The sequence below is a fragment of the Cottoperca gobio genome, chromosome 5 (assembly GCF_900634415.1).
Source record: "Cottoperca gobio chromosome 5, fCotGob3.1, whole genome shotgun sequence".
Classification (NCBI taxonomy): domain Eukaryota; kingdom Metazoa; phylum Chordata; class Actinopteri; order Perciformes; family Bovichtidae; genus Cottoperca; species Cottoperca gobio.
Genome location: NC_041359.1, coordinates 10,494,910 through 10,519,383, shown reverse-complemented (window position 1 = coordinate 10,519,383; position 24,474 = coordinate 10,494,910). Strand labels below are relative to the sequence as shown.

At 41.5% G+C, this 24,474-nt stretch overlaps 3 protein-coding genes across 5 annotated transcripts; all 3 read right to left on the bottom strand.

Annotated features, from left to right (window-relative positions):
- Window positions 1–636: 636 nt before the first annotated feature.
- Window positions 637–9,218, bottom strand: LOC115008921 (rac GTPase-activating protein 1-like). Of its 3 annotated transcripts, none has more exons than XM_029432824.1 (17): window positions 9,037–9,218; window positions 8,548–8,650; window positions 7,549–7,751; window positions 7,166–7,311; window positions 6,754–6,823; window positions 6,560–6,613; window positions 6,289–6,366; window positions 5,984–6,098; window positions 5,737–5,885; window positions 5,458–5,622; window positions 5,285–5,380; window positions 4,903–5,101; window positions 4,627–4,732; window positions 3,867–3,999; window positions 3,571–3,679; window positions 3,246–3,354; window positions 637–2,071 (listed from the first exon to the last, which is right to left on the bottom strand). In XM_029432824.1, exons 2-17 carry the CDS (start codon window positions 8,630–8,632, stop codon window positions 1,996–1,998), a joined length of 1,893 nt encoding a protein of 630 aa, XP_029288684.1. In that variant the 5' UTR covers window positions 8,633–8,650; window positions 9,037–9,218; the 3' UTR covers window positions 637–1,995. The 3 variants fall into 3 exon arrangements, with proteins under 3 accessions (XP_029288684.1, XP_029288682.1, XP_029288683.1); XM_029432822.1 differs by having other exon boundaries at window positions 7,166–7,321; window positions 9,037–9,214; XM_029432823.1 differs by having other exon boundaries at window positions 7,166–7,321; window positions 8,548–8,647; window positions 9,037–9,214.
- A 2,949-nt stretch (window positions 9,219–12,167) lies between these two features.
- LOC115008762 (major intrinsically disordered Notch2-binding receptor 1-like) lies at window positions 12,168–15,521 on the bottom strand. Its single transcript, XM_029432550.1, is given in 4 exon segments — window positions 12,168–12,362; window positions 12,707–12,925; window positions 13,529–14,545; window positions 14,547–15,521. Coding segments are annotated over 4 exon segments (2,406 nt in total).
- A 1,821-nt stretch (window positions 15,522–17,342) lies between these two features.
- evc (EvC ciliary complex subunit 1) lies at window positions 17,343–24,465 on the bottom strand. The gene is made up of 20 exons (XM_029432074.1): window positions 24,036–24,465; window positions 23,819–23,932; window positions 23,525–23,611; window positions 22,936–23,162; window positions 22,757–22,841; window positions 22,467–22,565; window positions 22,208–22,336; window positions 21,954–22,115; window positions 21,640–21,856; window positions 20,610–20,758; window positions 20,390–20,488; window positions 20,103–20,315; window positions 19,853–19,962; window positions 19,477–19,678; window positions 19,136–19,360; window positions 18,888–19,023; window positions 18,548–18,650; window positions 18,310–18,436; window positions 18,104–18,200; window positions 17,343–18,014 (listed from the first exon to the last, which is right to left on the bottom strand). The coding sequence occupies exons 1-20, from the start codon at window positions 24,213–24,215 to the stop codon at window positions 17,866–17,868; spliced, it is 2,910 nt and encodes a 969-aa protein (XP_029287934.1). The 5' UTR covers window positions 24,216–24,465; the 3' UTR covers window positions 17,343–17,865.
- Between the last annotated feature and the right edge of the window lie 9 nt (window positions 24,466–24,474).

Here is a 24,474-nt window from a genome sequence, read left to right as displayed (position 1 = left end):
TTGGATGAACTCTATTTTCATTTCTCCCCTAAACATCTGGGCTCAGATATCAGAGGGCCTTATGTGTTGTTGAAGCACTGTATTGAATGAGGCCATACAAAATGTATGTCAATGGGTTCAGCCTGGCTTAGCACTCTCCACAGTAACTGTTAATGGAATAACTATAAGATGTATAAATGAACCCTGCTTTAATTCATAATAATGTTGGACCTCATCGCCTGCCCACTCAGCCCAATAGATTATGGAAATAGCTGTAATGACTATTGGAACAATGAGCCAAATTGCATTATCATTTACTACCACATCGGCTTTGGAATAACTGACGCTGTGCTTTTGCTTTTTCCACTGACGATCTTGAATAACAATGGCCGACATTCAATTTCCACCAGGAAAATGAAGATGAAGAGTGTTTAACATGAAGGTTTTAGGCTGTGTGTATTAGGCATTAACATACTCACAGTTAATAGGGTAACACTAATCCATGTCCAGGTGTAAGAGTGGGTTTCTTTTAGGTTGAATTGCTGGTAACAAAACAAATCCTACATGTAGGCCTCACATGCTCGAGGGCCTCATTTAAGCAGCGTTCCACGCTCCACACGCCCAGCTCATGCATGAACAACACCCACCAAGACAAAAGTCTTTTGAAGTTTTATTTTTAGCTCAACAGTGGACTTTTTTTGTGATCTTATTTGAGCATTCAGTCTACAAACTCTTTGGTGAAAGTAACCGCATCAGTTAGAAAACATTTCATTAGAGGAATATAACCATATAATGGAATAAATGTACAAAACATAATGTAGTATTGTTGGAGTCTTACAACCTCAAACGATGCACTCCTTAATTGGCAGGAAAAACATGGTTAGATTTGGTATTAATGACTAAATACTGTGAATCAGTTTCAACATTTCTCATGACTAATATCTGAACCAGTAATGTCATCATCACGCTAAAATCTGGAGCTGCATAAAAAGGTGACAGTGAGAGCAGCAGATAGTGGAAACTCATGTAAGCGTACAAGAAAGCTACTTTGATTAAAATACCGAGTGTGCATACAAATTAGTTTTCACAATTATAAAAGCTCCAGATTTGATTTTGTGATGACCACACAGTCTCAGATATCTGTAAAACATTGACTGAACTGTCTTAGGTGACGTGAATAATAACTTATAGTATTCCTAATCATGCGTTGATTGCAATGAGTGTCAGTAATTCTGACTGGCTGTGTGCATAATATACAGTAGAACTTCATTGGTTAAGGCTTGCATATCAAAAGTGGTGCAACAGCGGCCTCTAGTGGTGTGTATTCCCACGTAGAAAACACATTTACTCACATTGTTGCACAGTGCAAAATGCAACATAATTCCCATTCAGTATCAGTGTTTACATTGCAGTGTTGTTAAAGTATATAAATTGGCATGATTTGTCATAGGACACAATCAACATAAATATAACACAAAATGTTAAATCATGAAAACAAAAATTCAGTTTTAGGACAATGACAAGGCAACCAATGCCATAAGATAAAGAGACACTGGCCAATATTTCAATTTCTTTCCTCTTTTTTCAATGCAGTCGTGTTTCACGTGTGCTTGAGCACCTCTGTTGCTGCGGTTATAACCACAGGTTCAAAGATGGAGCAACGGTGAATGCATAGCTTTTCATATTCAAATCCCAGTGTTAAACACGAGGCAGAAGATATGATCCTTTCACAAACGGTTGCTTGGTCAAAGCCTTCAAACCTCGTACAATCACATAAATGTCTCTACAGTTTAGTAATCAAAGATATAAAAAACAAACTCGTGCAGGAATCTTTTTAAAGAAAAAAAATCTGGTTAGAAAGTCTTGTATAAAAAAAACTCAGTAATAAAACTGTTACATGCTAAAAATGACACAGTAGTTTCCCACATAATTATGTGAATATATGCTATATTCAATTATTGCAGTAGGTAACACAGAAATACAATACGGATGATTTTTTTTCTTCCTCCTTTGCCATTACTTCAGTTGTGGAGAGGCGAAGAAGTTGCCCTGGCGGTTAGAGGCAGCTGATGCTTTGCTCTTGCTCCCAAATCTAAAAAGGATGGAGGGTCAGTACATTTCTAAGCTTAGTAAGGGTCATTTCAGCAAATGCAATATGCAGAACTGTAAGGAAGAATATTTATGTATATGTAACTGCCGTTTGTGACACAATGTCTGACGCAAGAGTTCAAGCTTTATTCTGATAAAGCTTGAACTCTTGCAGGTTTGGGCGCAAGGCATTACGTACGGCGTTGGATCTCGACAAATGCTTTTTTTAGGGTTCAACTGCTCTTCTGCTAGTGACCTACGTTCAACCTGCATTTTCCAGAGTTAACATTTGTGAGATTATTAAACTGAACCCCGGATAGCTGTCAAACTGTTTACACAAGACTCTGCCTGGGGCATGTCATCTTCCAATGTGTCCCATAGAACCTTTCTTTGGTGGAATATTTTTTATATATAAAATACAATACAATAATTTGTGTCTTTCTTTTAATGTAAAGACTTCATTTATTTCTCTTTTCTTAAATAAATAAATACAAATAATTCAAGGCCTAAAAAAGGTAAGGGCCCTGCACACTCTTGGTACACAGGTGTTTTCACTTAAGCCTGATTAGACCTCTTCTCAGGACATTGTCTTGTCAAACGCACAGGTGTTACCAATAACAATAACGATTCAAAAGTCCCAGTAAGCCACGAAAGTGATCCAGCAAAGAAAACACAAGGTACCTGAAACTGAAGCAGCCAAATGGAATTCAGTCATCATTCATTTTATTATCTAGACCTGTACTTTTTGTACACGTCTAAATGTCCTCTGTACAAAATCCTATTGTTAATGAGATTACCCTCATCCTTTTAAATGTGCAAGCAAATGAAAGTAGTTTCATAACCCTCTTTAGCAATGAAACTGTAAATGACCTGGAGGAGAGGTGAAAAATTAAAAGATATAGTGTAAATCAAAGTTTTAAAATCTTTTTCAGCAGCAATGTGCAGGGGCTCACAAATTAACAAGGAGCCTTACAAGTGCTGATCATTTTTACCATCCACACAGCAAGTTATCTAAAGTTACCAAATGAATACCCAGTTTGCTTTCACTATAAAAATAAAAAGAAGATAGCTGTATGTTAATTACCAAGATCAGATGGCGAGCTTGGATTAGGCTAAGTGACGTTTGAAGAAGGTGGCCCTGCTTGTTGTATGAACAGACTGAGAGTATGAGAGCTTACATGGTGGTGCTGGAGAGGGTGTGCTTCATGCGCTGGGACAGCGAGCTGGAGGAGGGTGTTTTGGACATCATCTGGTGCTCTGGAGTGGTCAATGGTCCCAATATGCTTACTGCAGATACGTTTAAGATAAACACATTCTCAGTTCAACACAGCTGATTTTGTCATTTGTCAACCAAAGATGCCGAGTACAGCAGTTAAAAAAATAAAATTGAAAGTTGGTTTTATTTTCTTATCCATCACATGTACTATTTAGAAACTTAAAAAAATTCATGCTATTCAATTTTGACAAACGTTCATTCTTAGTAATTCCCTTTCAGTGATTTACCTTTGTGGTGGTCTTGAGTATCAGTTTGAGAATTGTCCATGCCTGAATCATCCGGATACGCAAACTGGCCCCAGTAGTTTCCTGGAATACTGAAAAAGCGCTCTATAACCTAGAAAGACAAATTAAATCCAGTATTTGTAGTCAAAACCCTTCGAAAAAACAGAAACACTGATCTTGAACTAAACAAAAGCACACACACACTTCCATATACTTAAATGATGTGCTACTTTAGAAACACTGGACTAGAGCTCTGAACATAAAATTTAGTCAGAGCAGTTATTCTTCATTCACTTTACCCTTGGTTGTCTGCCTGTGTCATGCAGGATGGTCATGGAGTCGGGGTCGGGAACCGCATGACCCACAAGAGTAGGGCCGAACACCCTGGCCAGGTTGTTCACATCCATCTTGGTTTCCACACACTCGGAGACCCTGGGAAAAGAAAGGGGTAAGAAATGTCAGTCTGAACTAAAATGAAAGTTGATCTGTACAGCAGAGATGCAGGACGTTACAACATGCTTACTCACTGTCGTCTCAAACTTTATACAATTTGGACAAAAGTTCTTCTGGCTTACACCACGCCTGTCTAATGAGTGGACGGCTCTGAGCACTAAGCACGTCACGATTATCAAAGATAATTGCGATTCACAATATTAACGGTTAATCATCAAAATATGCTTAAGACTCTTGGCATTAAAACATATTGGAATCACTTTCCCTTATATTTTGTTAAGAAACAAAACATGTTTTATTGCATCACAGAAAGGACACACCCTTTGTAGTGAAAAACAAACAATCGTATAATCTTAAATATGGTAATCATTAGGTCTCTGCATAAATACAAACATTGTGTAAGTCTGTTCTGTTTTTATATGATAATTCTTGCATCCTTTTAAATTAGGCTCTCATTTCACTTCTCTACCGTTATCACGATAAGGGCAATTCACCCCCATCAACTTAAAGAGAGTGTTTGTTTTTTTATGTTTTATCCCAATCCACGATAAAAATCCTATATCGTCCCATCCCCATTTAGCACTGCTGAAATGTTAGGAAAATTACTTCTGGAGATGGATCATCATGCAGGCCAGAGTGTCTCTGTTGGGTTGAGGCAGCTCACTGATGGCCTGGTACAGCATGGCGAGGCTGTTGCCATCATCCTGGATTTCTACAAAAACATTAACACCAGTCATTTAATATCCATGTGCATGTCTGTTCCCTCTCATGGGGGCTCCTTGAGTCAAGTACTTGTTTTTTTTTTTAAAGAATAATGTTACATAAGACCAGTGTGGATACAGCAGTCTTCTGCAAGTGACTCTACAAGCCTGCGAAACTCACCGGCTGCTTCCATGAAGACTTTGTTGAGGTGGAAGGTGAGCAGGGGCTCTGGGAGGTTTCTGAGGAAGTCTTTGAGGACGCCTGTGATGACATTAATGTCGTCCACTTTGTGAAGTGGAGGCAGAGTCTTTCCTCTAATCATCTTCTCCTTCAGCGCTTTCACCATGCGCTCTTGGCCAGAGACTCTGTACAGGCCAACCTGGGGCAAGGAAAAGATAAAAGAAACCAGCTCTTAATGTCTGACTGCCTGCGATACCGTATTACTGAATGAGATCACTAATTAAGGAGAGAAATTATCTATTGCAGTCGCTCAAGGGAAATAGGATCAGAGCAGAACATGAAGGTGATGAGTAAACAAGGACTTTAATATCGTCCGTCTCACCTCATGTAGGCCTCTGTGTTCAATCTCCTTAATGCAGTAGATAACCAAAGCTGGGATCTTTGGGGAGGTGACTGGAGCAAAGTCAGCCAGAGTGATCTGCACACAGAGTACATGCAATTAATCTAAACATGAAAGGAACAGAAAATAATTTTAAAAACATGCCATAACTGTACCTCTGCGTTTTTGATGGGAGTGCCAACAGCTGTTGGCTTACAGGGCAGGGGACAACTGTCACGACACTCTGGGTGGGTCACGACCCGACAATCTTGGCAGCGCAGGACCATCTTGCCAAACTTGGTTCTTCTCCCACATGGTACGCAGAATTCAGACTTGATCACCTTAGTTATAGAGGAAACAGTGCTCAAGGTTAGTAGGTACTTCAAGCAGTGGTACTTCAACAAGGTTAACCAGCTTGTACTGTCGATGCAGACACAGTAAGTATACAGTCTTACTGTTTTGGGGATGAACTGGTGCTTCTTTCCTCCTCTGTTAGCTCTGGGGGTTCGGAGCTTGGCTGAGTAATCGGAGACTGGTGTGCTGGGAACCTCACTGGCAGTCTCAGATGGGTCAGTAGTGGTTGTATCCCCCCATGCTGGAGCAACTGAGGGAGACATCACATGTTGGTTTTATAGTCTAGTTAATTATGTTGTAAAAGTCCTGTAAAGATCAATCATACAGAAGATCTACAAACAGTCTCACCACTCTTTCTGCTGCGTGTCCAGTAAGGCACGGTTTCAATGGTGGAGACAGCCTCGACAGCACCACCATAAACCGGCACAGTGATGGTGGTTTTGGCCACTATAGACTCATTCATCTGAATCATATAATAAAAAAATAAAAAATGGTATTTAATGCTCTGTTGTACCAAACAGAAAAACTGCAATATTGGAGGTTTACGTTCCGTTTTTAGACATTTTATTTGTCCGCTATTCTACTCAAGATAGGCAGACTGTTTTCAAATGTTAGTGTTATATAGTACATTCAGCTGCAGAGGTCAGCATTACCCTATCTGCGGTGCGTCCAGAGGAGCGAGGTTTCTTCATCGCCTGTGGAGGAACCTCCGAGAGTTTTCTGGAGGAACGCTGTGGATTGAAATGTACAGTATCTTTCAAAAACACTTTATGGATTGGCTGCTGAAACAACATACACAAAAAGCAAGATAAAGTTGTTGTGATGTATAGAAACACATGGATCTAAATGTTTTAATCAAGATGACTTCATCATTAATGCACACAGGAGACATTTATGCAAAACGTGAGCACAGGCATGACTCACTCGTTTCTGGCGTTTCCGCAGTCTCACAGTCTTCATCACGGAGGAATCCCAGTCCTACAAGTAAAGTGGAGCGATAGACCGTACTACTTAATTAAATCAACTCAATGAGCACTGTTGTCCCACTATCTGATCCTCAAATCAGCAGTTCTCCTAAAATATACAGCGAAAGCTTTAAAGAAAATGGGTCAATATACCAGAGAGTCGTCCGTTTGGTCATAGCTGATGTCTGACAGCAAAGAAGCCGATTCATCGATTCTAGTTAACCTGGAAAATAGATTAAAGTCAGCATTTAATTTGCATTTTCTTCCTGTGTCCAAGGTGAATCAGACAACTAAAATATAGGAACTTATATTTCACATATTGAATACACTCCTACATTCCCTACAGTGTGTATGCTGCACCTCTATACCGTTGATGGCAGCCAGTGTGTTCACTAACTACATAAAGTGCAGCCGTACAGTACCCTTAATATAAGTGAAAGCTCAAGAAACGATGAGGCACTGTGGTTAGACGAACACCTAAAATCATCATTAATGTCTTAGAAGTACTTTTGGATGATAATGGTGCTTCTCTAACGGTTTCAGAACCAGACAAGGAGGATCTGACCTTCGACTGGAGTTGAGGTTGGCCTTAGCAGCCTGTGCTGCCTGGGAGTGGGAACTGAGGAAGGCCAGGGCGGAGCGCTGCTCCTCACTCAGGTGGACACTGTTACCGTTGTTCTCCGATATCAGCAGCTCCTTGATCAGCTGCAGCTTGACGCTCCTGTTACACCCATAAACCAGCAGGTTGACAGAGAGAGAAAAACACAGACAAAAGCAGAAAATGCCTTAATATAATGAACACTCACAGGTAAAACAAGGTGAGCTTCCCCAAGCATAGTGAACAATGGCATTATCTGAAGATTGACTTCTAGATTATTCCTTTTTCTATTCATCCCATGAGCAACCGTATAGATATACAAGACTTCTAAGTAGTGTTGTTGCACCAACCAGCTTCTCATAGACGGCCTCGGCCTTCTGCCGCCGGCGGATCTCCACATCCACCTGGTTGCGGGCATGCTTTAGTTTGACCTCCAGGGCTCCCTTCTCAGTCTCTGCTTTAGCCAGCACCTCTTTACAGGAAACCAGCTCGTCACCTTCCTGCAGCCACTTCTTACGGCACTCCTCAAAGTTCACCGCCATCTGGAGGAACTCTGAATAAGACAACAGAAGAGGAGATTTGTTGCATTGCTGCTGTGAACAATATAGTACCTCCCTCTGTTATGTGTATTAGATTACATTACATTACATTACAGGTCATTTAGCAGACACTCTTGTCCAGAGCAACTTACAGGGAACTAACTACAGGGACAGTCTCCCTGGAGCAACTCAGGGTTAAGTACCTTGCTCAGGGGCTCAATGGTGGCAGCCCTGGTATTGAACTCACAATCTTCTAGTGTTGTATTTGGAAGCTGTACCACTAGACCGTCACCACCCTATTAGCCCAAAAAAACTAAATTGGTTTGCAGTTGCAATGATGCAAATTACCATAAGATGGAGGACAAAAAGACAGAGTGCTCTGCTGTAAAGAGAACAAATGGCACAACAGTGCTTTCATGTTGGTTAAAACGGAAATGAATAGCATTATCTGGACTATTGAAATGTAAATTTTTACTACACCACAATAGCCATTTCAACCCCCCCCCCCCCCCCGCCCCCCATTTGTGTCATGGGCTGCACCATCAGATTCCACAGCATGTCTCCAAGTCCTGGCCTTGACTTAGTAAAGCAGAAGCTTTTTACTCAGTACTGCTTCTGCATTCATCGCCTATGGCTAAGAATTCATTGCACTAACACACACATGCTGGGAGGGAAACGCACCCAATACTACCGATAGCATACTAACTTTAGCACCATGCCATAGCACACCGCCTTACTTAAGCTGCATTGTGTTTCACAGCCTTCTACAGGAGGTGGCAAATACCAAAACAAAGTGTGGAAATATCTTACGTGGTTCAATGCCCTCATTCAGGCCGTCCACCTGAGCGCCCAGACTCTGGAACTGGTTGTGCAGGTTCAGCACAGACGACTCCATCGTGTCTCACTGCAGCTACTTACATTAGTAGGAGAAATGGGTGAGCTGGACGATAGTGCTAGTTAATGTTAGCCTTACTATATTTTGTTGACGTTGTTAACGCTGCTAAACTCTACTGCACGTCAACATGTTAACCTTCAAACATGAGAAATTAAACAAATGCCTTCATTAGCTTAGTGCAAAAGCAAAACGACGTACCTTATTTTGTTGTTAGACATAACTTTAGCTCCACTGCATTCAATACAACTCTCAATCTTGTATGGCTAAATGTGTGTTGCGCCAGGTTTAACGTTAACATTACTGAGCCTGAAGTGGCCTGCTAATATTAACATAAGGAAGTTTGTGTTTACTTAGCTAACGTTAACTATTGTTAAACTGGTCCAAATACAATACAAAACACAAACCTGTTCGATAGTGTTCCTGAGGTAGTGCGGATGACATGAAATGCAAACACGTCCGATGTTAAAAGCAGCGGTTAGATGGATTAATCCCACACCACTGTCAGCAGCAGAGCCACACCTGTCTGATAAAGTTAGCACATTCTTCTTCAAAAGTTCAAACTCAGCGCCGGTTTTCTTCCTCGTGGGCTCGTTTGGCGGAGGTCGGCGCGCTCTATCGCCCCCACACATCCAGAATTGTAACTGCAGGGGAGGAAGTGCAGCTGTATATATGATGTCATCATGCATACATACATTTCTTTTTAATTAAACATTGATTTGGTTATTTGTAATGTTTTTTTCTATAATAATCTCTCTTTCTATTGTCAATACATTGCGTCAGTCCAGTATCTGTGTCTCCTGCTTTCCTGACTGTGTATCAAAAATATTCAATTCAGTATAGTGAAATTATGTGTGAAATCATAAAATCCTTTGAAACAGCCAGTGACTGTGTTCTGTTGTTGTGGGCCTGGCACATGGGATGCACACAACGGCATCATTAATCAGCCATGGATGGCATATCTGGGTGCAGCAGCAGCAGCTCTACTGTGCAACATTTAATGAGGGGGAACACACACACACACACACACACACACAAATCAGACATTTTAAACAACTCAACACTATAACAGATTTGTGTGTGCTTGTGTGTTTTTATGATGCATTGGCAGCCTGATTTAGCATCACACTTGTCCCCGGAACATTGTGTGTTCTGAATACTGCAGGTCCATTAGAGGTGATTTGAGATAATAGAATCTGTCAGTCAATATGCCCTCTCTGTCTTAGTCAATTATTCATCTCTATATGTACATTTCCTCTTGTCACAGATCATTTAACAGCAAGAATTCCCTTTTAACATCAATCACTGTCTGGACTGGACTTTTACTGCTATCTGCATTAATCTGTAATCTGGCATCAAACAAGTGCATCACAAAGAGAGAGAAAAAGGGGAAATAAGAGCAGCTGCTTTCAGGAGACATTTTTTTCAGTCACCATAATGTTTTTATATATATAACATAGTGCAAATGTAGCATTTATCAGATCAAACAACATATTGTAAAAGGCACGTTACCACTTTGCCAAGTTTATTCAGACAGGCAACATATAACTTGTATTGCAACACCTGCACATATTTTCTTTCATTTACAAGCAGTTTTTAAGACAGAGTGTTTACCTGAATAATGAGTTCACAGATGTATAGCTGTCTGTCTAAAAGGTGCGTGGATAATACAACAACAAGGTCCAAATTTCACAAGGAGTGAAAAAAGTATCAGGAGGCTCTAATGCACCAAAGTTTCAGAGGAAGCATCTGCGGATTGTGCTGACTGCAGGGTTAGGCCTCCTCAGTGGCACCATTGGAAGGGTAATGGATCCACAAACAGCCGCCTGGGAAACACTTGGCAGATATACATCAATCTACTTAGGAGGATGCAATGAAGCAGAACTCTATACATCCTGTGCATATTTGCACACAAAGCAAAGTGAAGTTCAAGGCTTTGGATACAGATAAAGAAAACAAGCATTTTGATATATATGCATAGTTTTTGTCCATTTCTTGGGTATAAATGGAGAAAAATGCTTATCTATAGTTGAACAGGAACTAAATCATCCATATCTAGCAATGAGAGCAATGGGAGTGGACAAAAAAGCATGTACACCTACAACAGGTAATGCAATCCAATACATTAGCCCTACAATAAATACAAGTATTGTGTCTTGTGTTGAATTTCACTATTGTGTTATTGATAGGGTTGCAATAGATTCAAATGTATAGTAAAGTGCGCCTTATATTTTGACCACCCAATAAAGCACATTGTTCATTGCATTACAGGCTTACCTAAGTGTTCAATCAACACCAGTCTCAACGTAAAGCAAACATACAAGCTTCACAAAGGTAGTTTTAACTGAGGACATATTATGTTGAATTTCATTATATTGTAAAAGTGTGCATGTTTTTCTGTCGACCCCCCCCCCATAGATTTTACAGTCTGGCACCAAAAGTCAATTTAAATAAAATGTCTCCCAAGTTAACAGGATGTTTTTTACAAAATGGAATGTCACATCACTGGCAGGACTACTTACATCTGTAAAAGGACGCCAGATGAATCGGTTGGTGCTAAGTGAGTCTGCAGATATGTGGAAAGGCGCTGGCCAAGTGAGTATAATAATAAGATAATGTGCATAGATGCACTCCAAATATTCCATCAATTGAATTACAAGTGGAATCTCCCACTCAGAGAGTGTTTACTGGAAGAGGCTTCCTCTTTCCTTTCCTGCTTCAACAACAACACAATTTTATCTTCCAGGTTTTGAAACCTGACACTTGGTAAACACTCCAGTCCAAACAGATACATGAGTGGATTAAATAGCATGTGTCTTTTAGTTTGAAAAATGGGACAGAACTCTATAGAAATATTATTTTTATAGATTTAAGCTTGTTTCAGCAGTATATCTTGTTGCTTAAAGAAAGGACAAGGGCATCCAAACTAAAATAAAGTAAAAACGCTCCAACAGAATCTGTTACCATTTATGAATTGTAGATGTAAAACTCTTATGTACTGATCAAAACTATTATTTTACATAGAAGTGAAATAAACTATGTGGTGGTGTTGTTTCCAAGAAAATAGCAGTTAAAATTATAAATAAATTAAAAAATCAGTATTACTAGTTTCAACATATCCTCTCAGAGATATTTTTCAATTATTTTAAACATTCATCCTTAATTACTTTCTATTGCAGCCACCTGAAATTTTACCAAAAATAATCAAATAAATGTCAGTAAATGGGAGAACAAAACTTTGCATGGTAGATTACTTACAATTTGTTGTAACGGCACAAGGCAGTGACTCAGTGTGATTTCAAAGAAAGCTACATTTCCTCCTTTTCTGAAGTCATAAATAATGTTGCTGCATGCAGAGAAGTGTAAAGAGGTACTGCATGTTACTGATCAGCGATCCAGCTTCATGGTCCGAGTGTCACAGTCTCTCATACTTATTTCCATGAAAATGGCGTGCAAGGTCCTGGGTACAGCACATAGCTGCAGAAAATACATAATGAAAATGAAAACAGGCAACAATGTGGGCTTTATGTAAGAGTCTTCATGACCCTATGATGCAAATGGGAATGACAATGATGAGAATGATAACCACTGCAGTGGCAATGAGTGCAAGCAGCTTGCAGACCTTGGCCCGGCGGAGGTCAGCCTCTTTACGCCTGAGTAGAGCATCGTAGCCTGGAGTGTAGATGTCGTCCATCCAGAACTCCATGTTGTTGGGGTTCAGAGACTCCTGGGTCTACAGAACAAAATGCCATTGAAAGATCTTTAGAGCAGATATAAAGCCCGGTAGATTAAATCCTAAACTAATCTAAAATGTTAAAGGAAATTCAAATATTGTATACTCTTTCCTGCTGTGCATCATTCATTTGTGATGTGCTATTTCACGACACAGAATTGTAATCAACCACCCTCACTTTTCTTGAGCCTGCATGAAAAAAATATTGTACTAAGATATTCCAGAAAACATATCCGATTTAGTCATTTATATACTAAAACGACAGACTTTATATAAAGTACATGCAAGGAATAAATGTCAATGTTTTTAACTAATGTAGCTCTTTCTCAGTGAAAAAATCTTACCTGTAAGTCTAAAGGGGAGATTCGTGCCTCTCTGTCATCTACAGTCCATATGGGCCTTACCCTCCCATCAGACAATCTGGGTTCCAGGACTTTCCCAGAGGTTAGTCCACCAGTCAGACTGCTGTCTTTGTGGCGGAACAGGGACGAGTTAAACACTTGTTCCATTAGGTTGGAGGACTTTTTGGAGAGTAGGTGAGTCGTGCTGCCTGATTCTTCTGCCTAGAAGGAAAATGGGTCAAACGCAGATGATATCCAGACTGTGTCTACAACACCTATTTAAACCTTTAAAAAGATGTGCAATGTTTCTTTGCAGCCCTGACCAAACAGAGCTATACTATATCAGTTTATATGTGTTTTATTTTATACCTACATTTTTATTTCTGCACTATTCTATGTCTTAGGTTCTCACTTTTTGCTTTTCTTTTTATACATATTTAATGAGCACTGTTAGAAGGAGCCTGAGATCTACCATTTTCATTGCCAACAACATGTAATTCTTCTGCATATGACAATAAATATATTCAACCTTAAAGTGTAAAGGTTCAAACCAACACACCACTAAGTGGCCCGATTAGCTTGTCAATCAACCACACAATCACATGTAATTACCCAGCAGACCACAGGGCCAGTTACAGGCCTACCACATGTTTTGGTCGCACGGCATGGACATGGTCTGAGTATTGTACTATTTTGCCTTCAACATGGATTAGTTATTAAGAACTGATGCTCATATGCTGAGACACTCATCTCTCATCTAACAGTTACTTTTTCATGCATCTTGCAAAAATATAGGATAAAATGTACACAGTAATATTACTCTACCTGTGCATGTGGAGCTTTGCCATCTTTACTTTTCGAGAACGACACTGTCCAGTCTCTTGCAGAGTTAGAGATTGGGTTGGAATCCGAGACACTTTTCTCTTCAGGCTGGGTTTTGGAGGTGCGACGAGATGATGCATCTTTCCTCCCCTCTTTCCCCCTTTTTGAATCATGCTGACCTTTGCTGCTTTCTGTTTGCTCCCCGTTAATGTTCCACCGGCTCCAGTCTAGACTACTAGTGCTGGTCCCTGGAAACAGATGTTCAGACACAGACAGAGGCTGAGGCTCTGATGACTCAGAAGGGGTTATAGGGTGGCTCATAAAGGAGGACACACCACTTAGAGGCTCCAGCCATCGCCCACCAGTGCCTTGTCCATCACCACCGATAGGCTGCTGGATCTTTTCATCAAGCCGCTGCAGTGCAGACAGTACCTGGGAAATCTCAGCCTTTACATCATTCAGAGTCCCCAGTTGTCTTTCTATCTGGCTCATTCGGAGGAGCAGTTTACAGACGCTGGACTTGAGCCCATCATCACTGCTTTCCAGAGAGTGGAAAAGCCTTTGAAGTTGCCCTAGGCGACCACGTCTGGCCTCGTGGGTGTCCTGGTTAATGGCCGCTGATCCATCGCTGGGGTGCAGGACTCCCGTGGAACCGCACATGCTTATGTCATCTAAGAAACGAAAGATGGCACTGATGTCATCCTCACCAAACTCGGGGTCGTCTAATGAGGTCATGAAGGAGAAACGGTCAGCGTGGACCAAGCTACGGAGGCACCGGGTGTCCGGTGGGTCTGTCTGGGTTCCCTGAGCCTTGACTCCATCGCCTCCACTTGGCAATCCACTATCCGCACTCTCACCTCCTGAGGACCCCCCTAAAATGTTGATAGCAGGGGTAGATCGTCTTGGAAGTTGCCCCCCTTGTGATTCCATTCCCATTCCAATGCTGCACAGGCCTAGCCGGTCCTCTAGACTGTGACTCTTATTGCTCCAGATGTGCCTTTGGGTCCTGGGAGGTTGAAGGATGCCGGGGGGACCTCTCTGGGATTGACCGGGGTCCGAAGTATGTTGAGTCCTGTAGGTCATCAATGCTCTCATGTTTAGCCCGCTGCTCTGTCGATTGGTTGACTGTTGCTGGTGATGGGTAAGGATTTGGGATCGTTTCAAAGCTCTGATTGTCGAAGCCATTCGGCAGCTTGTTGGGACTGGGAGACTCACTGTTAACAGTCAACTGGGGTATTAGAGGCGGCTGGTTATGGAAGTCCTTCCTAAAGATGTTCCTCTTCTGGTCGACAGACGATTCCTGTTCATCTTCAAACACCTCTATGGGTGCAGAATCTCCACTCGACTCACTCTCTGTCTCCAAAGGCAGGTACATATTATCCATGACCTCGTTGTGGATTTGACCACTGGGGTACAAAAGTGTAGTGTGAGGCAAGTCGAAAGACACAGCCCTCGCCCTGATTGGAGGGGAGGACAGAAGTGAGGTGGGATCAGGGGGAAGACTTGCTCGCTTGTGGGCAGAGTAATTAGATCTTGGAAACAGCAAGTGCTGATCGATAGGCCTGCCACCGGAGTCCGAGTGGGCACGTGCTCTTTCTCGACCAGAAATGTTCAGCTGGTGTATTCCAGGCACACTGGGGCATGGGGATTGGTCGACGGGGAGGACCATCTGGGCTCTCATTGGTTGGCTGTCATCAGGGGCTCCACCTGTCATCTGAATAAGATTGAAGATAGTTACAATATCAGCAGCAACGCCTATGGGTGATAGTCCCTGGCCTCTGGTGGAAACCCGGTCTCTGAAAAGAGTAGCTGGGAAACAGGGGTCCTGGCTGGCAGTAGCAAACAGCAAACTCCTGAGCTCGATGAGGTGCTCCAGGTCAAAACGTGTGCTGACCATGCGACAAAGATCCTGGAAGGTCAGCCATTGGCGCATATTATCCAGTTCCTCCAGGATCCCCAGAAGGACCTCAGGGTATTCCTGCTGCAGGTTAGCCATGGTTGCTCACCTGAGAGGAGAAAATTAGCAGTTAGGGACCATCTCTCTTTCTCTGACGTAACATTTATTAAAAGTAAAATTATAAAAATATTATGTATGTTGTATAGTATTATATATTACAAGTTAATAATAATGGGCCTAAAAAACAATAGAAACAAAACATTAGTGGATGTTGTTACGCATTACTATAGTTGTTTTTATTATTATTATTATTATAATATATTTGCCTATAGATAATTTCCAATGCTATGCATGTTCATAATATAAATACAACCATGGTAGTAATAATAAACCGCTCGGAGGTTTTGTATTATATATAATTGGAGGTTTTGTATTATATATAATTGCATTGCAGTTATATTTCTGAATGATTTACATTTCAAGTTTCACTTAGTTACAATACAGTTACAACATTGTTCTGATACTGTGTCATAGGCAACATATAGTCACATATTAAGTGTAGAAAATGTAACAATCAAAGTAGACTTTTTCAGCTCGGATGGAAAAAGCCCTTTGAGAGGGAATTTAGAAAGCGACCTTATTTTTGGGCCCTAAAATAACCGATCATCTGACCAGATGACGCCGCCACACTACGCACATCTTTACCTCGCTGGACATTTTTTGTCTTCTCCTTTCTATGAACAGCCGCAGGGCAAACTCACCACTTTGCTGACAAAATGCGTAAATGTGTCGATGAATATTAACATGCATTCAGTAACTTTATTCCAGGCCCCTTTAAAAACGGTCTGAAGATGAAGGCAGGACTGGACATTTTCTTGGAAAGCGCAAACATCTTTACTGCGAGTCCCCTTCTGTATATCAGCTAGGACAACACCATGGCATGTCAGTGATGCCAATGCAATTTGGGTTGTCAACATCGTACTAAAGGTGTATCTTTAAGCGGAGGTGAGTTTAGGAATATTTCTATTTACCTGAATCTATTGAAAGAGAATTAGTCACGCCTGCGTCCATGAAAAATGACAAATAAAATCCCGTTTTACGCCAATAGGGAGGCCATAGTCCAAATAGATCCGGTGCGGCTCATACTGTCACAGTCTTTTCATGGGCTTCTCTGTTTGCAGCAGCAAGTAGCCCACAGCTCAGGCAGGAGAAGAGAAAATTTGAAATCAGGTCATCTTCCCACAAGTCTTTGCAGTCCCCTATGGGACCTCAAAATACATCCAAACGGTTTCCCCTCACCACAGATCAGCGATGACACTTGGAAAGTGAACAGTGCACCCACATTTCTGATGGATACATGGGAGGGAAAACACCCTGTTGGCAGGACGCCCCAGTGTAAATGAGTAGGTCAGTGCCCTGAGCATATTTTCTCAGGCTGCCATAACAATAACTGGTTATGTTTGCAAGTTGAGCATCGCAATAAAGGCCAGATTAAAAATTAATGTTTGCTAATTGACACTCCAACCTGACAGTAAGCCATAAGGTCTAAGGTAAATGACCTGCTAGATTGCTGCCTACACACAGAACTGTCTGCCAGCCCTCAGCCCTCCCTGCCTTTTCACCATTACTCTGCATTATCATCCATAAAGGGTTGTACTTAAAACTCCATTAGAGCAAGAGAAGGGCAAGGCTTTCATAGGCGTGTAGTAGCACTCCGCTACAATCAGAATGGACATCTCTAATTCATCCAACTCACAGAAGAGCACATCCATCATCCCATGTACTCAGGAATGGCTGGAAATCAATGCGGTGAATGAGCCGTAGTTTGTGGGTGTAGGTATTGGACAATAATGTATTACTGTCGGGCCTATAGCATGGTTCTTCTGTATATTAGGGGAAAAGGGTACAAAAGTTGAATAATGCATTCAAAAGATGTGCTTTATTATTTCATTGCATTATTTGACAGTACACAGCATTTACAAAAATATAGACTGAGGGAAAAGGTACCGGTATTTGTTTTTGTATTGCAAAATTTCACTAACCTACTTTAAGCTCACTTCTAAACATATAAAAAATTAGACTGGAGCGTCCATTCATACATTAAATATTTACACATCCGTCTTGCTTAAAGGATCAGTTCACCCCAAAATCAAAAATACATATTTTTCCTTTTACCTGTATGGTTATGTATCTAGATTGTGTGAGGTGCCGAGTGGCTTAGACATCCACAACGAAACAATCTGATTGATAAATAGCACTACAACTAAGCGAAAAAAAATTATTTTAGATTTTGGGGTGAACTATCCCTTTAATGCAACAAACCTGAGGTACCTTCCTAACAATACAATTGGTACCAACTGACCAGTAGGGGTATTTCTTCATAACATAACATCTTTACATGACATTTACTGTATGAACATTTAAACATTATTGTGTTACGGTTTCAGCTGAGATGAGATTCTCGTTCTCTTTTCTTCTTTGGTTTCGATTTCACCACTGGAGCTACAATCGTTGGGGTCAGTGAAGGATTCAAGGCTGGATCTAATGCTGGGTTCAGGGCCAGCAGGTCTAACATAGTAGCACTCTCGTTACCTGTTGAAATATGACACCATGAAGGACAGAGACAGAGGAGGGGCGTAGACATTCAGCATATTAAATATCTGAGCTAAAACAGTGCTTACCCGTGTTGTCCTCTTCATCTCTGGGTTCTGGGTCTGGACTGCGGAGAGAGACCCGGGCCAAGGCTGCCAGCTCAGTTATGAAGTTTTCTTCTGCCTCCTAATGGACAGAACAACAAAGTGCTTACGAAAAATAAGTGCAAGATTGTAAATCGAGTCATAAACCTACTGTCCGGCAGGGAAGCACAGAAGACATGAAACATACTAACCAGCAGCTGTGCTCTGATCCTTTCCATGTTCTGATCCTGGGATACTTTCTTCCGCCTAAGATCCTCATATATAATTTCCTGGTCCAGATCACACTGCTCCAGCACCCTCCTTTTGTGGAGTTCAACCCTGACACTGCAAGAAAACAAAGAAACAACTTATTATTATACTTATTATTATTATTTTCATGTATTCAAGACTGACAAAAGTGTGCAGAAGAGCTGTGTGCGGGTTTTGCACCTCTGTTGAAACTCAGCAGAGGTGGGTTTCTTTCCCCAGTTCACCAGCTCCCTCAGCAAGGATCTGTTCAGCTGACTGCTGCTCTCTTGATTCTCATTCACCTCTGAAGGAACATAATTAACACACAGTAGATCTTGTAACTTGACACGTTTTATCTACTCAAAACCGTACTGCCGTCTAGCTAAATGATGCGATAACAGTGAGGAATGAGATAGCAAGTCTAACACCATCCTGGTAATCATTTTACTATTGCAAATATTTCCCCTATGACTTCCTAACATCCAACTTAGAGTTCGTACAGATGTGGACATGTGCATGTGTGTTGTGATGGTCGACTCACCCTGGTTTATGCTTGACTGATCCTGCTGTAACTTTTTGATGATGTCCTTTAGGTGAGAATAGTAGCTTTGGACCAGTGCGATGAGAGAATCTTTGGTCACATACACGCTCTCCGAGGCAGCCTCTGTCAGGTGGCGCTAATGAAAAAATTTAAGTTTACTCTAATGTGCCATGCTTATGTTTAAGGTGTATCAAACATACCTAAAGCAAAAGACCACAAAAAGTTCAAATTCATAACCCAAACCCTACCTTCAAACCATTGTCCTGCTTCGGAGAGGCCTGCGACTCAGTGGGCGGGGTCTCCATCATCTGTTGGATTGCGTGGCTGAGAGCGTTGCCTAGCACCAGCTGTGCATGGCTCTGAAGAAGCTCCGTCCCCGTTTCCAGTTCGGACAGGAACTCCTGCTGGAAGCTGTGGCCCACCAGCTGACTCTCTGGACCCAGATGCCTCTCTGCCAGGCTGGCACTGCTGTTCTGTGATTGTTGTGGGACAACAACAGTGTTCAATCTGCTGTGAACTTGAGCTATTACGTTAGATAAGTGGACCGAGACATATTGTATTTTGCAGATTGTAATTAGGTTTTTCCCACCTTTAGAGTTGAATTGACAAAGGACTGGATTTTACTGGGATCTTCCATTAGCACAGCTCTGAAGTCAGTCTGAGAGAGTGTCTTCAGCTTGGACAGCCTCATCTCCTTCAGCATGTGCAGACAGAAGTGCCTGACCACAAAGTGTCTCTGCACCGCCACCAACAGGTGCTCGTGTTTCTTCTCTATCAACCTCCCCACGTGGCTGAGAAGAAGATCGTATGGCAATTTTGTGAATTCTGAGTACCTCATAAAAATTGATTTCAATACAGTATAAGTGGATATGTCTGGGCTGCAAATCTGTTGTTAGTAAATAGGGAAATCTTTCGCACCCTCAAAATGCCATAAATACTTTCGGACAGAGATTTTCCGACCTCACCTGTTGAGCGTGTAGCTCTGTCTGGCCACCATGGCTCGGAGGATGGTCATCTGTTGTACACTCAGATGTTTGAGGCAGGCCTGCACCAGGGCCATCTCCTCACTCCACACCTACAGAAAAAGAGGCTCGGTCAGAAACAGTGGTAAGCCTTTAGTATAATTAAACTCTTGCAAATATCTCATGTAGGTATATTTAAGAGACAGAGTTTTAAAATAAGTCAAAGTGCCAAGCACTGATGGAGAAGCTGTACCTGTCCGTCTTTATCCAGCTGAGCCCTCATGTCCTCCAGTTGCAGCTTGGTCGTGCACTCTGCCTGCTGCAGCTGTGCAGCCAGCTCCTGCTCTAGATCCAACCACAGCTTCTCGCAGCGCTCGGCTGAGACCTTTGACTGGGCAGCGACAGAGGTGAGAAAAATGTCCTTCGCTAGCTCTCCCAGCCTCTTTGACCAGGAGGTACGGAGTATCTGAAAACACAAAAACTGTGCATAAGAATAATAGAAATACACACAAATAACAAATGCAGTATTCAATCTTTTACCTTCCAGTGGTCACAGAGGGATTCAGCCACCTTGTTGTCCTGCTGCTGCTCCAAGTCACAACTCTGCTGCCGGTGTTTCATCAGCAGCTCCTGGTACACCTGAAGGAAAGGTTACACATTTAGACTCCAGTGGAATCTACAAGCAGTTGCTCGGCCTATTTATTATACAACAGTAGTCCCAGATCTATATATTGAAGTAAGGAAGTCAAAATGTTCGGACCTTGGTGAGCTGCTGGAGGTCACCCTGAGGCGGTCTCAGTTCCAGGGCGCGGCTCTTCTCTTTAGTCTGGCTCCTCAAAAGCTTCTTCCTCTTGGACTCCATTCTGCTGCTCTTGTCATTCACCAGCTCCTTCGTCTTCCTCGTGCACTCTAGAACACGATCGATCAACTTTCGTTGGACTTTTTGAGCATTGTTAAAATAACCGCAGTTTGTAAAGCCAGCTGGATGACTATGGTATACGTGTTCATTAAGATAGATTGTTCTTGTAAATGATAAGTAGTATGTGAGTGACAATATATTCAGAATGAACATAATTCTGGTCTATAAAGAGCAGTCACACCGTTTAACAGTAAGAGCTCTTGAGCTGCATTGCTCTGTGGTCTAATGAGGCTACTCACAGTGGAGGGAAAAACTCAAGACATTAAAATATTGTCCTAATTGTTGTTACATAGTTCACTATTACTCACCATTTGTACTTGGAGGGGCAAGCTGCCCATAAGTAAGGTAATTAAAACCCAACATAAGTCCCTTGCCTGTCTAATTTAAACACTGCACATTTAAGCATTATTAGCAAGCTTTTTATTACACGACAGATCAGGAGCAACAAGCTGTGTTGAGTGTTATGCTGAAATATTTAGCATGAGAGCCTGGAATGCAGTAATAGACATGATATTCTGTGCTGTCCTGAAAGAACCTGACCTTATTTGAGGAGCTAAAGAGGATTCGCAGAAAACGGGTCTATTTTGAGAAAGTACATAATTTAAGTTTGAAAAGTAGGCTAGACATTGTCCACTGATACCTGCCACCAGAAACTCTTTGAGTATAATGTGAGAGAATTACACACATATCTGGATAACTGTGTTACTTCACTCGTTTTTCTTTTCGTTGTTTCACTTTTGCAGTATCCTTGCATAACTCACAAAATGTCTACTATAAAATGCCATTTGTCTATTTTCCTTCGACCTGATTATTACCTTGAAGTGAATTTTCTTAGATAAAACTGAAACCATTTTCACTTTACGCGCCTTACCCTCAGTGCACTGTTGAAGGCCTTCGGTCAGAGTTGCCTGAACCTCTGAAAGGATCTTTTCCATGTGGCTAAAGGTCAAGACGTCATCGCTCGTCAGCTGCTCCAGCGTTGTTGCGATCAAGCCCTGCCTCAGAGAGGCTTCCCGCTGTAGCAAGGCAGGTTGGCATTGAAGAAGTCCCGTCAGCTCCTCCCACCACAACAACTTCTGCTGGATCCTCTAAGAGAAGTTGAAAACAACTTTTCCCTTAATATATTAAGTTCCAGAGAAGGAAAGTGAATGGTGTGTCGGTGACCAATAACTAGAATCGCTTCACCTTCAGATCAGCTTCTTGTGTGTTCATCAGGTGGTTCTCTACTAACAGAAGAGTCTGGACGAGAGAGAGAATCACATCCTGGGCTTCATCTGGAGAGAAAATGCTGGTCTTCTTCAGCAGATGCTGGCACAAGTCTTCCACCTGTTTGCTGAAACGTCTGGACTGTAAAGACACAGAATTAGTTTTCAGACTTAGTATATTATTAGTGTTATTGTTAAATTATTTGCTCGCCGGGGGTTTCTCTTTGCTTTTACCACTTGAAGGCCACGTTCAAGAAGATCTTTTTGAGCTCTCTCTATTTCCTCCAAAGTACAGGGAGCATCATCATTCTTCTCGCTGGCAGTGTGGCCTGTTGGCAACTGTTTCTTTAGCTCATTCAGCTCCTGAAATGACAGATGACAATATATATGTTTCTATGGTTTAATATCTAAAAGTCTGTGTTTCTATACACAGCAAAGATAATGTATTTAAGCGTGTGTGTGCATGTGTCACAGACATCTGATCGGACTCTACCTTTTCTTGCATTTGAAGAATGTTTTTGGAGAAGTCAGCATCATTTTTATCTTTTGGAAAACGGCCGCTGAATATTATTTTCACCATTTGAAGAAACATCTATTTAAGGACAAAACGTAATAAGGGACAATAAAACAACCATTTTGCCCTTAAAACATTGACAAACTTAAAGAAATATACTTAATTAATTAACATTAATGAATATGAATGAATGAATGAATTACAATATATAATGAAATATAATAACCAATAGTTTATTACTGCATTAAAGCAAAATGACAAAAACTCACCAGACATTTTTCTTCCTGAAGCTGGGAGCAATGTTGTTGTATATCCTGCAGGGCCAAACAGTAAAGGCTGATCCTGCCTTCAAAACTGTTGAGATAACAAACTAAGTATCATCAAATACACCATATATCATACTTGCTGCAAGGTCAAGGCTCAACCTTTAGAGACGTCTGGCTCCTACCCTGGTTGTGTCAGTGTGTGAGGGTAGTGAGACACCCTGGTGAAGCTCTGGTTCTGCAGGCTCTTGGGGACCAGCGAGGAGGAGATAAACTGACTGCTGTTGTCATCGTTGTCCTGCTCTTGGCTCAAAGACTCTCCGTCCGTGGAGGAGGATGAATCATCGTTAGGCATTGCTGGCAACTTGGAGTGCTCATGCAATGATGGATTAGACGCTCCGTCTGCTAAAGGCTGACAGGTTGAGCGAAAGGTTGCAGGTAAGTGAAGTATATTAAGCCCACTGATTACAACCTACTATATTATACCTTACTCCCCCATGGGTTGGTTTGCAACAGGTTGCTGTTTTCTGTTATGCGACTACTTCTATTAAATAGCACACATTTTGCTAAACTCTTTTTCTGTTGCAATACTCTTTAGTCTACTTAAATCCAACTACAAATGACACAATTATTTGTGCTTAAAACACAAAAAGAAAACAGTGACCAAATATTTAAGCCTGTATTTAATTAGTTTTGTAAGGAGACTATTACCTTGTGTATCTAGCATAATGTTTATTATTATGGCTATGTGCTGTATTTTTATGAAAAACTTACTCTGTATTTTTGGTTGATGGGATACACCACCTTTGCTCTGGATGCAAAAGCAGCCACATCGCTGTTTATGGGTGTCTGCTTCTTCTCCTGGACAATGAGTAAACAGACTTAAACTGTGAGTGGGGAGTTCATTAGTAAACATCAACAACGAGTAACACTGAATGAAGCATGAACAGCGTCCTATGCAACACAATTCAAAATATTTGGCATGTATATTTCCTGTAACTATGGCATCCACCTGTGTAAAGGTACATTAAGTCTCAGACTGGTCTTGGATGTTAAAGAGAATAATACTTTATCATTTGCAGTGGCACTTGGAGCCTCCTTCCTGCTGTTGCTGACTCGGTCACTTTGGTTGTTGTCTAATTCTCTATCATCAGGTTCAAGCAGCCGCCTTGCATTATAACCCTAATGGGATGATACACAGACATATGTTACGTTCAATGATGTCTCGACACGTGGTAAAGAAAGAAACACAGAGGGGAGAAACAGAGGTTGCAGGTTTGCTTACTTGTCTCGTCAACAGCAAAGGCTTCAGGCAGAAGACATATAAAAGAGCAGCAGCTAATATTCCCGACAGACCTCCACATACTGCAGCCACAGCTAACAGTCCTGGGTAGATGTGCAGCGACTCGGCGAAACTGACCAACACGTCAATGCCGCATCCCGCTATCAGATCCTGCTCTGTCATTTCTCTTCAAAGTGTAGGAAGGCTAACGTTATGAGTGTTAGCATCTTGTCGACAACATCTTTAGCTAACGTTAACGACTCATCTCGGGGAAAGTAGCTTCTTTCTGTTTTTGCTGAAGTTTCTTTCTAGCGTATGATTTTAAACGTAGTTTCTCTTTAAAACTTTTTATATTTTTAAACAAAAGCTAACTAAAACTTGCTACATTTCTATCCAGCAAACCTTTTTCCAAAACAAAAAACTCAGTGCAAACATTGGTCAG